The 15,820-nt window shown below is 45.7% G+C and overlaps 2 protein-coding genes, 1 long non-coding RNA gene and 8 other non-coding genes across 11 annotated transcripts in view; 9 read left to right on the top strand and 2 right to left on the bottom strand.

Moving 5' to 3' along the window:
• The first annotated feature begins 275 nt into the window (after positions 1-275).
• LOC136962769 (uncharacterized) lies at positions 276-2,941 on the top strand. The gene is made up of 10 exons (XR_010878947.1): positions 276-546; positions 818-874; positions 1,087-1,138; positions 1,322-1,368; positions 1,551-1,598; positions 1,788-1,844; positions 2,057-2,108; positions 2,292-2,349; positions 2,554-2,578; positions 2,772-2,941. It is a non-coding gene; the product is annotated as an uncharacterized lncRNA (long non-coding RNA).
• Positions 597-667, top strand: LOC136963676 (small nucleolar RNA SNORD49). Its single transcript, XR_010879022.1, has one exon. It is a non-coding gene; the product is annotated as a small nucleolar RNA SNORD49 (small nucleolar RNA).
• Positions 943-1,017, top strand: LOC136963674 (small nucleolar RNA SNORD49). The gene has a single exon (XR_010879020.1). It is a non-coding gene; the product is annotated as a small nucleolar RNA SNORD49 (small nucleolar RNA).
• Positions 1,180-1,254, top strand: LOC136963688 (small nucleolar RNA SNORD65). Its single transcript, XR_010879034.1, has one exon. It is a non-coding gene; the product is annotated as a small nucleolar RNA SNORD65 (small nucleolar RNA).
• LOC136963683 (small nucleolar RNA SNORD65) lies at positions 1,412-1,487 on the top strand. Its single transcript, XR_010879029.1, has one exon. It is a non-coding gene; the product is annotated as a small nucleolar RNA SNORD65 (small nucleolar RNA).
• On the top strand, positions 1,913-1,987 carry LOC136963675 (small nucleolar RNA SNORD49). Its single transcript, XR_010879021.1, has one exon. It is a non-coding gene; the product is annotated as a small nucleolar RNA SNORD49 (small nucleolar RNA).
• On the top strand, positions 2,150-2,224 carry LOC136963685 (small nucleolar RNA SNORD65). Its single transcript, XR_010879031.1, has one exon. It is a non-coding gene; the product is annotated as a small nucleolar RNA SNORD65 (small nucleolar RNA).
• LOC136963687 (small nucleolar RNA SNORD65) lies at positions 2,405-2,480 on the top strand. Its single transcript, XR_010879033.1, has one exon. It is a non-coding gene; the product is annotated as a small nucleolar RNA SNORD65 (small nucleolar RNA).
• Positions 2,625-2,698, top strand: LOC136963686 (small nucleolar RNA SNORD65). Its single transcript, XR_010879032.1, has one exon. It is a non-coding gene; the product is annotated as a small nucleolar RNA SNORD65 (small nucleolar RNA).
• An 834-nt stretch (positions 2,942-3,775) lies between the features above and the next one.
• ncbp3 (nuclear cap binding subunit 3) lies at positions 3,776-9,071 on the bottom strand. Its single transcript, XM_067256648.1, has 13 exons — positions 8,883-9,071; positions 7,865-7,930; positions 7,648-7,753; positions 7,373-7,498; positions 7,101-7,235; positions 6,839-7,017; positions 6,629-6,737; positions 6,322-6,421; positions 6,061-6,170; positions 5,442-5,790; positions 5,156-5,334; positions 4,850-5,032; positions 3,776-4,706 (listed from the first exon to the last, which is right to left on the bottom strand). The coding sequence occupies exons 1-13, from the start codon at positions 9,063-9,065 to the stop codon at positions 4,423-4,425; spliced, it is 2,109 nt and encodes a 702-aa protein (XP_067112749.1). The 5' UTR covers positions 9,066-9,071; the 3' UTR covers positions 3,776-4,422.
• A 1,085-nt stretch (positions 9,072-10,156) lies between these two features.
• The window catches only part of LOC136962768 (rap1 GTPase-activating protein 2-like), a 6,968-nt gene continuing 1,304 nt past the window's right edge, over positions 10,157-15,820 (bottom strand). The window contains exons 3-22 of the mRNA XM_067256650.1: positions 15,767-15,802; positions 14,798-14,830; positions 14,474-14,704; positions 14,225-14,328; positions 14,014-14,092; positions 13,750-13,803; positions 13,513-13,596; positions 13,314-13,414; positions 13,058-13,187; positions 12,814-12,969; positions 12,512-12,583; positions 12,174-12,260; positions 11,836-11,979; positions 11,570-11,659; positions 11,375-11,469; positions 11,141-11,236; positions 10,889-10,946; positions 10,705-10,792; positions 10,465-10,535; positions 10,157-10,359 (exon numbers count right to left, since the gene is read on the bottom strand). Of these exons, the coding sequence (XP_067112751.1) occupies positions 10,351-10,359; positions 10,465-10,535; positions 10,705-10,792; positions 10,889-10,946; positions 11,141-11,236; positions 11,375-11,469; positions 11,570-11,659; positions 11,836-11,979; positions 12,174-12,260; positions 12,512-12,583; positions 12,814-12,969; positions 13,058-13,187; positions 13,314-13,414; positions 13,513-13,596; positions 13,750-13,803; positions 14,014-14,092; positions 14,225-14,328; positions 14,474-14,704; positions 14,798-14,830; positions 15,767-15,802 (1,818 nt within the window). The 3' untranslated portion in view covers positions 10,157-10,350. The remainder of the gene's footprint in view (positions 10,360-10,464; positions 10,536-10,704; positions 10,793-10,888; positions 10,947-11,140; positions 11,237-11,374; positions 11,470-11,569; positions 11,660-11,835; positions 11,980-12,173; positions 12,261-12,511; positions 12,584-12,813; positions 12,970-13,057; positions 13,188-13,313; positions 13,415-13,512; positions 13,597-13,749; positions 13,804-14,013; positions 14,093-14,224; positions 14,329-14,473; positions 14,705-14,797; positions 14,831-15,766; positions 15,803-15,820) is intronic.

The raw sequence follows: 15,820 nt of genomic DNA on the forward strand, positions 1-15,820 counted from the left end.
TCCAGTAGTCTATAAAACAACGTGTAAGTATAAATATTTATTTTAAAACAAATTTAATTAATTCTATGAATTATTTTAAATAATATAGGCTATAATATAGCCTATATGTTTATTATTTTATATGTTATACATTATAATTCAGCATAGAGTATCATAAAGAGCGCCTTTCACGGGCGGTGTGACGTAGGACACTATTTGGTGTTTTACGCAAACTTCAAGCGACCGCTGCGTATAAATTCTTCGACCACCACGATGTCGTTCTCTCACACTGACTTCTTCAAGAGGGAAGGAGATGCATTTGAACTGAAGCGGAGTCAGGGCCTAGTAATCTCGTATCACTATGCCTATCTCGCTACTGAAAGAATGGAAGGTTCCAGGAAAGCCTTTGTATCTTGATACAACTTGATTCTAGTTACGAACGTGACTAATGTATCGTCAAGGTATGTCACGTTGACAAACTACTGCTACTTTAGCTTGGTTGCAATGGCGGGCTAGCGATGAGCTGAAAGCATGGACGTGGTTTGGTGGAGAAACCTTCTTTAACAGGTGAGTCTGACCAACAAGTAACCTAATGTAATTTTGTATTTCCAGTCTGCGGAAGGGATGATAACCACATAGGAAGTGCCGTCTGATGCGACATCTGACGAAAACTCCTAAGTGTTAGATTTCTAACCTTCTGATCCGCATGCTGGAAAACTATCTAGCGAGGTAGCTAGTTGGTGGCCGGCTTATCTAAAAATAGTCGGTAGCCGGCTTGCCACTTGCAGTAAATATCTCTGATTTGTAGTACATTGCTTACGAACTGTTTTGTTTTAAGGTTGCGATATCTGCACTTAAGTGGAGGGACTCGTCCAACGCATGTGGAGGGAGCAAGGTAAATTGGTCGACTAATGAACTCCTAATCCATGACATGCTGTTAGGTAGCATGGTCTTCACAGCTTTGCCGTTGATGAAAACCTTGAATAGGAAGTGCCGTCCTATGCGACAACTGACGATTTTCATAATCCAATTCTGAGAATGCTGTACCTGGGGTTAAGTAGTTTGCATCAAATCATGTCCATATTTAATATAAGCCTATTTTTTCAGGAGACACTCCCAGGGTGACGACATGTTGACCTCCTGAGTGTCCTTTGGAACGGTAAGAGAATGTATTAGTAGTTGTTAACGTTGCAAACAATGGTGTGTTGAAATTAAAACTGAAAATAGCTGGAATTACCGGCAGATTGTACAGTGGTGATCATCGGTTTTCTGAACATTGCAGATGTAAACATAAGCCTATCAGTTTTGATTGCAGACGGTTAATTGGATTTCATTTTATTAGGTGCTCCAAGGCAATGCTCCTCACCCCAGCCCCAACTTTTATCTGAGGTAAGACACCTATTATACTTGTGATTTAGGGGTTGTACAAATGCTGTGATGAAATTTGAAACTGAAAACAGCTGGAATTACCGGCAGATTGTACAGTGGTGATCATCGGTTTTCTGAACATTGCAAATGAACATTAGCCCATCAGTTTTGTTTAGACATTAAATTAGATTTCATTTTACTAGGTGCTCCCAGGCAATGACCATCACCCCCAACTTCAACTTTTACCGGAGGTAAGAAACCTATTATGACTACATGGGAAGTGCCGTCTGATACAACTTCTGACAAATTCCTCTTAAAATTTTTAACCTTCTGATCTGCATGCTGGTAAGCTAGTGAGATAGTCGGTAGCTGGCTTGCCACTTCCACTAAATATCTCAAGGGTTTGTAGTACGTTACTTATGAACTGTTTTGTTTTTAAGGTCAACATTTCTGCACTGACGTGGAAGAACTCGTCCAATGCATGTGGAGGGAGCAAGGTAAATTGGTCGACTAATGAACTCCTAATCCATGACATGCTGTTAGGTAGCATGGTCTTCACAGCTTTGCCGTTGATGAAAACCTTGAATAGGAAGTGCCGTCCTATGCGACAACTGACGATTTTCATAATCCAATTCTGAGAATGCTGTACCTGGGGTTAAGTAGTTTGCATCAAATCATGTCCATATTTAATATAAGCCTATTTTTTCAGGAGACACTCCCAGGGTGACGACATGTTGACCTCCTGACTGTCCTTTGGAACGGTAAGAGAATGTATTAGTAGTTGTTAACGTTGCAAACAATGGTATGTTGAAATTAAAACTGAAAATAGCTGGAATTACCGGCAGATTGTACAGTGGTGATCATCGGTTTTCTGAACATTGCAGATGTAACTATTGGCCCATCAGTTTTGTTTGCAGACGGTTAATTGGACTTCATTTTGTTAGGTGGTGCTCCAAGGCAATGCGCCTCACCCCACACCCCCAACTTCAACTTTTATCTGAGGTAAGACACCTATTATACTTGTGATTTGCGGTTAGGGCCAACACTTGTACAAATGCTGTGATGAAATTTGAAACTGAAAACAGCTGGAATTACCGGCAGATTGTACAGTGGTGATCATCGGTTTTCTGAGCTTTGGCTGAATTAAAGACGTGACTTTTTATTTAAGAGATTTTTTTTAAATGGATGATTTGTATCCTCATTTAGGGTGACCCTGCGCAAGGAACCATAGGTAAGCACACCAGTGTCACAGCATACTGTAGGATTCACTGATGTAGTAATGATGAAATTTAAACTGAAATAGCTGGAATTACCGGCAGATGGTTCAGTGGTGATAATCGGTTTTCTGAACACCGCAGTGTTGGTTGGGTAGTGGGGTGTTTATCTTCTGTAACTAATTATTTTGATTTTTTTACCTTCTGTAGTTTACTGGAGATCCAGGGGGATGTCTAGTGGCTGTATGAAGACCTGGGGGCCAGAGAATTACTGCCAGCTGTTTCAGCTTTTGGAACAAATGAACATGTGACTTTCTACTTCAATAAAGTTCAAAATCCATACCGAATTGTGCCTTGCATGACATGGATTTGACATTTCACATGACTTCAAGTCTTCAATGTCCGTGAATATCATTGTTGTCAACTAGATGCAGAATAAAAACATTCTTTAAATCTAAGTGTTTAAAACCACTGCTAAACTTAGTTGCAGTAAATGCAGGGTTCCTGTGGGGTCTTACAAAAGGGGGAGGGGGGGCGTTGTATCAAAATGGGCTGAAGGATCTTACAGCTCAATTTTGGCTCTTGGACATAAAACGTACCATTATTTTTGGACTCCTGTAGTCGCAGCATGCCCTGATACCCTCTTCCAACTTTTTACTAGTGGGACAGTTGGGTACCTGGAAAGAGTTGGGAGAGGATCTGGACAGTTGGGGAGTGTGCTATGGTTACAGTGATCTGGGCGCACGGATGTGTTTGGCACTATGCTCTGTGCTGGTTTTGAACCCAGGTCGTTGTGGTTTAGGCCCTTGTTCTCAACCCACTAGTTATATTATTTATCAAATTGCAATTCAATATATACTTACATAATAAAATTGAGAATCAATGTTAATCAAGAGTCATATGTGATTATCTTTTCCCCCACCCCTAGTACTTAATGCTGAATGAGGTTACTAATGTGATTGCTTAAATGACTGAATTCATTGAAATAATATATTTTCATAATTTCTTTGATTTATTTTTTTGGGGGGTAATGCGTTGTGTAGGTCTTAAATTTGACTTACTGAAACCTGCAGGAACCCCTGTAAATAAAATGCAGTAGTTACATGAAGGGATGTTCACTGCCAATAAAGGGGCACTGGCATGTCATTTGGTACTGAATTCAGATGTCCCAATATCCTCCGCTCCAATACTAGTCCTGAAAATAAAACAAGTGGTTTACAAAACAAACTTTATTTTCTGGTGATGACACAATGATCAGTTCATGTGTGGGAATGTTGACTATTCCATCTGGAATAATGATTGGCCATTTTCACAGAATACTAACTGGTGGTGTACAAAACCTTTTATAGAATTGTATCCATGGGAACATTTTGGATGTAGAATGCCTCCGACCAAATAGCTGTCATATTTACTCACACAGGTACCACATATAGTATGGAGCTACTTAAACAGCTTGGTTGCTGTCGCCAACCGCTCAGTTTTCACATGGGGGCAACAAACATGGGCATATTGCTGTTAAGTAACTGAACAAAGTATCAGAGGTGAAATGTCACATGTCCCCTTTTGGCCTAAAAGGTAAAAAATAAATCACAATAATTATGCCCGGTTCTTATTGGTGTCCTCTTGAGATCTCATTTCATTCCCAAATGTCAGTCCAAAAGAAAGACTTGGTCAAAACTACTGGCCCAGAGGGATCCAAATAGAGGGGTAAGGTCACAATGCCCGTGGAAAACAGACACAAATCACTTCCCTCCTCTACCATCCACGCTTTCATTTAACATCAGTCATAACATTCCACCCCACCTCCCTACTCAGTCCGTGTCACTGTACCCACATCTCCTTCCCTGACCCCTGCCCTCCCTCAGGTGTCGGAGTCAGAGCCGTTGCTGCTGTCCCGGCTGATCTCGATCTGTAACGACGGCAGGTTGTCCAGGCGACTCTTCTTCATCTTGTGTGTCTGCTGCTCCTTCTGTTTGATCATGGCCCCCCATACCTTCTGCAGGGCCGAGTCATCCTCCTCTTCCACCTCCTCCCCTCCCTTCTTTACGCCCACCCTGGAGGCGACTGACCCCGATCCCCGGCTAGGTGCTTTCCCGTCTTGAGGGCCGTCCTTGTGGGAGGGGCCAAGTCTGCTCCACAGACGACCTGTACAGATGAGATGAGGAGGGAGACAGTCATAAACATTATGTGAGCAAGTCGATTACTGATTTATGAGAGGAAGTGGAACAGAATTACAATCGATACAACACATATTTACTGTTGGAGAGGAGACTAAGCTTTTTGCTTACTTGTTTTTCTGTCTTTGGACGTGTCAGAGTAGAGGCCGTGGGCATCTTGTTTGGCCACACCCAGTCGGCTGTGCACGTCAGTGATTGGTTCCCGTGGAGGGGGACTGTCTCTCAGGGTTACGGGGGAGGTAGAGCGTCGTGTCTCTGGGGAGTACGCCCTCTTCCCCAACCTCTGCCTCACGTCTACACACAGAAAACACAAAACATCCCGTTAAGGCCACTTCCATATGAGTAAAGTAGTGTGCTAGTAGCTCTGCATTCAAAATCCTTTGTACAGCAAAACCGTTCCTGTCTGGTGTGACTGACCAGTCTTCCCAGATGTAGCCACCGGGGGGCGCTGTCTGTTCTGAGTGAGCCCCTGTCTTTTCTCCTCCAGCAGTTGTCGCACATCGATCACTTTCTCTGGAATGCTTTTGGACCCTCCTCCGCTGCCAATCCTGTTCCGCACACCGCTGCCCGAGCTGCTGTCGCTCCGAACCGAGTGTCTGGAACAATAACAGGTAGAACAGGGCTGTCAAATGTTTTCCCGCGGACGCTACAAAATGGTCGACGTCACAAAGTAAACAACCTCCAGAATAAAAGGTTGCCTCACCGTAAGCTCTTCAGATTGGTCTCCACCTCGTCCGCGTACATGGTCATCTTCATGCTCTTCTTGGGGGAGGGGGTGGAGATCATCTTCAGCTCCAGGTCGTAGTCCATCTCGTCAGAGTCCGAGGAGGGGGATGGGGACCTTGCCCCGCGACTACGCATCCCCCCCGGCCCCCCCGCACGTACCCCCGCCGGCCCCCCCAGGCGCACCCCCGCTGCCCCCCCCACACGCACCCCCTTCTCCCGGTACTCGACCACCCTGTCGTCGGAATCCATGTCCTCCTCCCCCCCATCGTCATCTTCCTCCTCCTCCTCTTCCTCAATGGGCTCTTCTGGCAAGTTCACCAGGTCAGCTGGACAGACAGAGTGTAAGAAAAAGCAAAACATTTTAGTAGATGCTATTATCCAGAGCGACTTGCAGTAAGTACAGGGACATTCCCCCGAGGCAAGTAGGGCGAAGTGCCTTGCCCAAGGACACAACGTCATTTTGCACAGCCGGGAATCGAACCAGCAACCTTCTGATTAACAGCCCGATTCCATAACCGCTCAGCCATCTGACTCCCTGATGCGTATACCGAACATGTTTGTGGGATTCTCCGCTTGTGTGTGTGTGTTGTTCGTACCAGAGTGCCTGTGTGTGTAGGGTGGCGTGTGGCCCATGCTGTCTCCAATGAGTGGCTTCTTGGTCTTGATAACATCTCTGTGGATTCTCCGTGTGTGGTATCGCCTCTTCCTGAGGCAGAGGGAGAACATGTCACATGTTTAGGGGTCCACTGGGACGTCATTTGGCTGGTCATCCAGTGGGGCGATCTTAAGCATGGAGCAGTCTTGCACCATTCAGTTCTCAAGACGCCAGTTCAGATACAGTCAGAGTTGGTTCTTACCAGGAGTTGCTGAGGATACCTTTCATGCCCCCGTAGTTTGGGTTGCCGTACTTCATGTAATATCGGCTTTTTCTGGCAGCTCCCAGCTCTTTCTTGTCGTCTGAATAGAAAAGGGAGGAGAGCAGTCTTCTGTGAAACACTCGCAATCTATTTTCAAGCAGCATCCATTTTCACATTGTAAAGGCATCCATTTTGATCTATTGTGTGATGCGTTTCTCTGTATAATGAGTGTCTGGTTATGCCATGACTTTGCATAACAGAGTTAAAGAGATTGTGGGTGTGTGGAGAGGGGAGGGGGAGTCTGTACCGTGAGTAGCGATTCTCAAGAAGAGATTGTTGCCTTTGAAGATTTTGGTAGCTGGTCGAGGATCGTTCCGTAACAAAGACTCCTGCTCTGCCTGAGATAACAGGTCCACCTGCAACACAGTCACCAGTTCAGATGAGTCACCCATGCAGCACAACTCAACTAGGTCAGTAGTTCAGTTCAGAACAAACTCCCAACTGTCTCCTGCCATACCTGAGGATCCTCCAGGTCGGTTTTCTTCTCCGTCTCTCCCTCACTTTCGCTGGCTTTTCCTTCACACTCATCACTGGTTTTCTTATCCGTCACCACCGCCTCTTCCTCCTCCTCCTCATCTACCTCTCCTTCTTCATCATCATCATCGTCGTCATCATTTGAGCCCCGAATTCTTTGAGCTGAGACAGAACAGCGTACAGATCAGAGACAAACATCGGGTGTTTGGTGAATGTGGCACTGCCAGTCCCCTAGTCTGCCTCACCTTTGTTCTCCTCAGACGCCAGATCCGGCTCTTTGCCACCAACCGTTTCCGTGGTAACCGCCTCTTTGTCTGGCATGCGGCTGATGTTGAGGAGAGCCCGAGTAGAAGTGACATCATCAAGCCACACCACGTTACCTAGGTAACAAAGTCACCGATACATTATTGCAGGCTACAGTTATGGTGGCACGTCACTATTATTAAACCATGTATCTATGGTCAATTTCAATGTGTGGGTCCGTATGCAGAAAGGGTTTGTCACAAACTCGACTTACAGGAAGTGTCATCAATCCACTCGATATGTGCCGGAGGGTATTCCTTGAAATATCCAAACACATCCTGGGTACTCATGTTATCCACTCCTGCCACATGCAATGCTTCCAAACGCAAACTGGGTATGGCTGTGAGAGAGAGAGCATGAGTGTGGAACATATAAGTTCATTACCACTAAGCAGAGAAAGAAATGTGGTTCCAGAATGTGTCTGGATTCTGCGGCGAGACTGTCTGACAGTAGAAAGCCTATGATGACTTCCTGTGTGGAGCACTATACCTTTCTTCATCATGTCTCTGTCCAGCATCACATTCTTCTGAGCTACGTTGACCTCTGGACTGAAATGGAACCGCCTCGCTCTTTTCTCCTTTTTTTCGATCGCCTCCTGTTATGGAACACACACACGGTTACAGTAGGAAAAAACTATCAATGTTTTATGAAATAACACTGAAATAGCATTTCATAATACCATACGCATTAAAAAGAGTTTGGGTACCTTTGACGTAACGTCGATTCCAGTGATGAAAGTGCCTGCTTTGTTTTCATACCGCCGACTTGTGTCCTAAAAACAAGCATGTTGATTTAATAAAAAAATGCATTTGGAGTCAATCAGAATCAGAATCGTGTATAATCGCCAAGTAAGAAACAAACAAGAAATTTACTTTGGTGGGAAGGTGCATACAGTGAACATTTAAACATAATTAACAAAATAAAAATATTACAAAATAAAATACTAGGGCTATAGCTCTACAATACAATATAAAATACGATGAATAAAATAATATAGAAGATTTTTTTTGTTGCATTAATACAATCATTACAATTTCCCAAATAGTTTCTATTGAGCAAGAAAGTATACATGAATAGACAAAAAAAATCTTGTTGAATGAAATTCTAACATTATCTACATCACTGATATGGGTGCTAATGTTGAGCAACATTGGTGGCTAGCAGACTGAAACTTGTTGCCTAGTAGCTAGCTAGTCTAGCGAGCTTGCGTACCATAACTAGACTAGTAGCTAGCAATCTCACTCTCAATCTGACCGGGTCAGCTAAATCGAAAGTAAAAACGGTACTGTAGTGCTACCCAGTATAACCCATCCAGCTAGTGGCACTAGCTATGGAACCAAAACATTATGCTACCTTATCCTTCTGGACTATCTGAACAAGAACGTTAGCCAGCTACTGTTTATAAACGTAGCTAGCTAATGTCAGCCAACATAAGCCACACAACGCAACGTCATATGTCGGGAAAGCAACTCATTTCACAATTCAGGCAAATGTACATAGACTAACACATTTACCAGACTAAGTCTGTTGAGCTGCAAACGTTAGCCAACAGACCACCCATCTTCGGGTACCAAGCACGCAGGTCGCCCATTCATCATACGCAGTTCAGAGGCATGGTACTTCAGTCCGTGGTCTGAATTAGCTTGCTAGCAGTAGCAAATTAGCTCTATCTTGCTAAGGCCTGTGTTAGCCACCGCTAGCTAACGTTAGCTGGACAAACTCACCGGTAACAATTCCTTCAGAGAACGATTGACTGGAATATCCTCCACCTCCAGTTCGCCTTCCTCAACCTCCATAGGTTCAGACTCACGGGCATCTCGGTCCGAGTCTGATTCCGAGTCCGATTCTGAGCGATCAGACCCGCTATCTGACTTTACAGACACCCGTAGGCTCCGTACTGCCGCCATGGTGCTTGCACTTTGCAGCCGTTTGGTATACAGGAAGCAAGAAAATTAAGTAACCTGTTTGAAACGTGCTCTGGATCAGATGCGTTCAAGAGAGTAGCAATGTCTTGCCAGCTGGCAAGGTCATACTTGTCCAGGGACTAGGATGAGATAACAAGTGTTGTCAACACCGTTCCAAAAGACCAAATCAATATCGCTGCCGGACTGACCTATTTTAACTTGTTTTAATTTTTACCGATTTTTTTTTCTAAAAATGTGTATCTTGAATGGAACTCACTACACTTGACAAAATACAGAGTAAGCCTACACAACTTCATTAATTCGTAGATTTTTGTCAACATTCACGCTCAAATGGAACATTTATTAACAAGGAAAATTTGATACACATACACATTTGTGACATAAAATACAGAATTTTATTCAACAAATTATACATTGGCACATTTTATGTACACTTCAAATCAATTACATGAATTTAAACAGTTTATTAACAGTAATTGTCCAAACACAAGCCATGAGGACGTTTTGAGCAAACACACATAGGACAAAGCTAGGTCATGTGGACCTAGTGGGAGTGACTCAGGCAATGAATCAACCTTCACAGAGAAAGAGGTTTATACTTTCTTTGTACTGGGCAGAAACACAACACATACTGGGAACTCACTTCCGACGGATGGTCAAGATGAAAGTGTTTCCTTTAGACGGCATCTTTATCTTTTGTCTTTCATAATTCAACACTATGTTCTGTTTGCAGCCATTAGATAAATCTAGATCTTTTGATTATGTTTTTTTTAATGATATATTTCTTAATGTGAAAATGAGTGTACATACTGTTTAACTCTGTACTTTACAAAGATCATTTATGACAGTACTGATAAACACCAGATACAGTTTCATTTTAAATAGGGAATGTGCATGATTAGAAAATAGGGATTCTGTGCTTTCAGTGCAATTAAATACATTAAATACCAACCATCATATTTTCGGTGTGACACATTTATAAATATCATAAATATGATCACACAGGGAAATATTCAGAACCGCATAATTTAGTGCATGTTTTGATTTCACTTGACATCACAAGGCAGTGTATGTATGTATGTATGTATGCTTGCCTGTCTTTCTGCCTGCCTGTCTGTCTTTCTGCCTGTCTGTCTGTCTTTCTGCCTGTCTGTAGCCTCTGTCTGACTGTTCGTCCAGCCGCATTCAGCCATCCAGCTCTTTATCGGTTCAGGCAAGCTGCCTTAAATACCGATCCATCAGTTCTTTCATCTATTTCTGTTACCACCTAGTGTCCCTGTTGGGGAGCCAGAGAGAGAGAGAGAGAGAGAGAGAGGTGAGTTTCTCATGAACACTATGTACAGCATAGGAACATCGATAGGAACTTCAGAGATTCACTTACCGCAGCAGAGTGGCTGAGCTTGTCAAAACGGAACTTCAAGTTGGATCTAGGTGAGCTCTTATTCTTAAATTCTTTAAAAGAAGAACACTTGTGAGTGTTGAACATTTTGTATAATTAGCTCTACATCCATCCAAAAACATCCTAGATTTTAGAATCCTGCCTCCAGCTTTGGAGTGCTCTGTTTATAGCAGAGCACTCCAAAGCTGGAGGCAGGATTCTAAAATCTAGGAGTGTAGATACCTGTGGGACTCCGGCACATGATGACTGGGGTTCCGGAACTTTGACCTTCCACAGTGATTGGAGGGAGGAGTGATGTGGCCAGAGTGTTCTGGAAAAATGTAAGTAGTAGGCGAGTAAATTATACACAAACCATGCTGTAGTCTCCTAAGTATATTGTCTACTACATATAATTATATATACTCACAGGGTCAAAGTCATCTACTATTTCTACCTCTCCTACTGCAGTACTAAAACTTCCGGTGCTGGAGAAAGAATATTTGGCATTAGTCCTGTCGAGTTGCCTTATCTTCACACTGAGCCTACAATGAAGACATCATACTTACCAATGGATGCCATCAGTTCTACTTTATTATCTACAATTTAGATAAGTAGTACTTACTGTACATTTCTAAATGATCATAATTTTCTATACCAGTTGTTTTCAATTCATGTTTACCTTTCCTTGTGGGGACAGGCCTCTGGAGAGCTTGGGTTTGAGGGCGTCTCTGACTTCACATGGCTACAATCAAAGCTCCTCTGGTCACTATGGAGACTAAATGTGAAAATACATTATGAGTAATGTCTTCATGCAGTTCTGTGAACATATGCATAAGAATAACCCACTATTGTGTGTGTGTGTGTGTGTGTGTGTGTGAGAGAGAGAGAGAGTGCATGTGTGTGCATGTCCTACCTGCGATGACTATGTCTCTCTGTCTGGCTGTCTACACTGAGGAGGCGGGGAAACAGACCAGAGCGTCTCTTGACTGGAGACTTTACGCTAGACGTCTGAAAGACAGAAAGAGAGAGATAGAGAGTCTATGCACTGCCCCACCAAGGCAGCAAAACCCTGTTGGTCTCCTTGTCTCCCTCCTGCTGCTCTTCTTACCTCAGAACTACTGTGTGTCAGACTAGTGGGCAGGCCCCCTCCACCCTTCGCCATCATCTCCATGGAGACACTGCGCCCTCGCATTGCCCTCTGAGAGAGGGAAAGAGGGGCAGAGAGGATGAGGGTTAGGGTGGGTCAGAGAGAGGGAGAAGGAATAAGGATATCCCTGCAGAACAAACGCGCTGCAGAATGGCATGATTGGTGGCAAGAGTGATGATGACTGATGAATATGAAGTGACTGAGAAGTGACTAAGAGGAAGAGAGACCTTGATGGACTCCAGCAGGCCTCCGTGGGCATGGCCGTTCTCCGCCCGGTCATCGTCAGGCCCGACGCCCACTCCCAGCATGCTCTGGGTGTGTCTGTGCAGCTCGTCATGGAGACCGTCCAGCAGGGCGGCCCGTGTCCGCTCCTAGGCAAGCATGCGCACACACACACGCACGCACGCACGCATACACACACACACACACACACAGGCATACACTAAAAACTACAGTATACAGTATATAGTTCACATACACTTGAGAAAAAAACATTGAAGTTGGTAGGTTGTTTGTATGTATGACCGCAATCACAGCTGTCCAAGTAGAAAGCATCGAAGCGAACCTCAAGTCTGGCAAAGCGGTCACTCTTGTAGCAGGCTGTCTCTGCATTGATCAGCTTGGTGAGCAGAAACTCCCTGAACTCCGGTCCCTGCAGACGGAGCGAGACACGGAAATGCTCATTAACTCATTATCGTTCCCCTGAGAGATACCAGCGAGAGGCAGTCCACCCTCGTCATGTACTACACCGCAGGAAGCAGGAAGAGAGGGGAAGACATGGAGCGGGAGGGATATGACAGCAGCCAGTGGGGAGACCGCAGACACAACCCTAGGTACTGAAATGTGTCAGAAAGTAGCTCCTTAATGATCAGTGTAGCCGTCTGCTCTGGACAGTTGTCTGACCTTTTTAAAGACTGCAGGGTTGGGTAGGGGCGGGCCAAACGGAGGGACATCCTCTCTGGCTGTGACGGACACCTGTCAATCATAATATGCACCCTTTTATAGACAATTCCATTGAAAGCTTCAATTGCAGTGAATCTGCCATCGTCATCATTATCATACAGAGTATCATCTTAGGGTGTGTGTATGCCTGTGTGTGTGTGTGTGTGTGTGTGAGAGAGAGAGAGAGAGAGAGAGAGAGAGAGAGAGAGAGAGAGAGAGAGAGAGGAGGAGAGAGTTAGATGGAGTGTGTGCTCATGATGTACCTTGTAAGTGGTGTCTTCCGAGCAGCCGTTTTCCACCTGCACCACTATGAAGGCATGGAGGAAGTTCGATGCGATGATGTCCGGCACAAAGGGCGTGGCCTCTTCCTGGAACACGGCTGCTACGATGTCATTTCCTATGTGTCGCTTCCTCTGGAGCTGACAGGGAAGAACAGCTCATCATAATTCATCATTACCTACTGTATCTGCTACTGGAGACGTTAGTTAGAGAGTTCAGAAAGTTTACCTGTTGAGTGTCTCCCTCTGTGTAGGGTAGCTTCGTCGACACGTGAAACATGATCTCTTGTTCTCGGTGGATGGTGTACACAGACTGAGAACCAGTCTGTCCGTGAGTCACGTCCAGACCGCCACGGAATCTGGGGGGGGGGGGTTCAGACAGATGGACAGGTCATTACTCTGAGTGCTGTCTCCCCCTTCATCTTCGGCTGTTTGTACCTTTGAGTTACAAGGCTGCCGTGTGCCTCTTCCACTCCGTGACTCACCCCTTAAAGTCCTGTAGCTCCACCGTGTCTCCCAGCACACTCAGAAACTCTGCGAATGCTGGCGTCTCCTCAGTGTTCCCAAACAACTCCTCCTCCGACACCTGCCATGGACGGACAGACAGAGAGAGAGAGACTGACTGCTGGCTGGAGGACAAGGCAGCCAAACACCAACACCACAGATCCAACGGCACCCACTCACCTGGCCCAACTTCTGGTAGATGACCCCAAACTTGAAGGTGTCGTTCACTTCATGCTCGTCATAGCTCACAATCAGCTGGGAGGCCTGACAGACACATACACGCAGTAATGTTATCGGTGACATAGTGTTAACTCATATAAACATAAGTCATGTTTGTATGTAATTAGTGTGTTCTACGTGTTGGTAGTACGTAGTAGTAGTGCGTGCGTGTGTGTGTGTGTGACAGAGAGGGCTCACCTTAGGGTACAGCACTGGACTGAACCGCAGCCCAACAGCATCTTCACACAGCAGCTGGGGAACAGAGACGCACATCAACGCACCACCACACACCACCACACACAACCACACACAACCACACACAACCACACACAACCACACACAACCACACACATCAACACACAACCACACACGCACAGCAACAGGACAAACGAAATGGCAGATACACCGAACACAGTCAGACTTTGGCATATTGTATTTTTGGGCATAACAGTAGTTGCCCACCTTGGCCAGCTGGGGCACACTAGGCAGCCCTGGGAGGTCTGTGAGTGATATTCTGTCGTACACAGTCTTCACCCTGGACCTGGACAGGAGGCGGAGACGGAGAGGTGGAGAGAGTGAGGCGAGGCTGACAGACAAGGCAGACAGACAGACGGGGCTGGAGTTCACTGGGATGATGGGGAGAGGTTGTTAGAGCGTGCTCAGGTGCGCGTACCTCACGATGACATGCAGGCTCTCCTGATCCTTCACCTCTTCATGCCTCAATGACAGAATGAGGTTGCCATGACTACTGGCCATGCAGTAGAAATTCAAGTGTTCCTGCAACACCGAGAGTGAGATGCGACAACCATTACTGGCACGTCTTTAACTTTATGTGTCGATGGTGAACTGTCACAGAGGAGGACTCTTCATTTATTAAACCGCTGAGTTTGCGTTCGACTGGTTTTTCTGTGACGGCTCTGACCTTGCCGAGGAAGTGTTTCCTGTAGGCGCGGGCGGCGTCGTTGCTTTCCAGGCGGTACCCATAAGCCCCTGGGGGGGTGTCCTCCCCCTCCCCTCCCCCTCCCTCGTCTCTCTCACAGAGGCTTATCTCCAGGGACAGGGGCGGGGGGGTGGGGGCCTCAGGGTCCTCGATCCAGTAGCCCCCAAACTCAGGCAAGATGACCTGGGGGTATGGGCCCCCCCTCTCCAACACCTGACCAGAACCAAAATAGAACAGAACCATCATCGACTGTAATGTACCTGTCTGTATTTGCCTGCGTGTGATTAGTGGTAAAGACACAGATACCTCATCTATCCTTGGGTAGGGGATGTAGTCATCCTGGAAAACAGAGAGGAGGATTAGGTCCAGCTGCGACAGACATCTCTCAAGTGATGCTGACACAAAGGTGACCTCACAGTGGGGTTTGAACTCATGGACATGCGCTGTGTGGGTCCCCTATGTCATCCCGCCCATGGTGACACTCAATGGATTCGATCACAGATGAAGGAACCAGACAATGAGCCAAACATAGGGACGTTAAGCTGATGAGCTGGGAGGAGGGTACAGTTCTATGGTTAGAAGACGATGGAGGACTGATGCACAGACACGTGGGCGTGCATGCTGTCCAGACCTTTAGTCTCTGAGGCCCTGTCCTGGTCTCTGCAGCCTCTGGCACCTGCTACAGGGTAGAGGATCCAGGGGAGGAGAGGAGGAGATCAGGGTCAAGGGTCGTGAGTCAGGGTTTAGGCAGGGAGTCAGGTGGCTGAGCGGGAATCGGGCTAGTAATCCGAAGGTTGCCAGTTCGATTCCCGGTCAAGCCAACTGACGTTATGTCCTTGGGCAAGGCACTTCACCCTACTTGCCTCGGGGGAATGTCCCTGTACTTACTGTAAGTCGCTCTGGATAAGAGCGTCTGCTAAATGACTAAATGTAAATGTAATGTAGGCAGGAGTAGGAGGTATGGATTTCATGGGGTCAAGGATTAGAGGTTTGTGGTTGAAGGTAAGGGAGAAATGCACTGGTAGGTATCTGAGTTATTCTTGTAACAAAGCTCATGAGCAAACTCTAAAGTCTTCATTGCTGGGAAAGAGGGAACCTCAATCGATTTGTAGGGATAGCAGGTCTTGCACCGACAACCTTAGCATAAAATCATATTTTAGGAGATCAATATTATAACTGCAAGTGTGTTCTGGTACAGTTCAGAGATTATTAGGCCCTTGTGTATAAGCCTAGGTGGCCATACAAGAGATGTCAACCAATCACAACCATCCTTACTTCCATCTTCTCCATCATGTCAAAGAAATGGGCCGTCTGTGAAGCGAAAAAGAG

This window comes from Osmerus mordax, chromosome 19, assembly GCF_038355195.1.
Source record: "Osmerus mordax isolate fOsmMor3 chromosome 19, fOsmMor3.pri, whole genome shotgun sequence".
NCBI lineage: Eukaryota > Metazoa > Chordata > Actinopteri > Osmeriformes > Osmeridae > Osmerus > Osmerus mordax.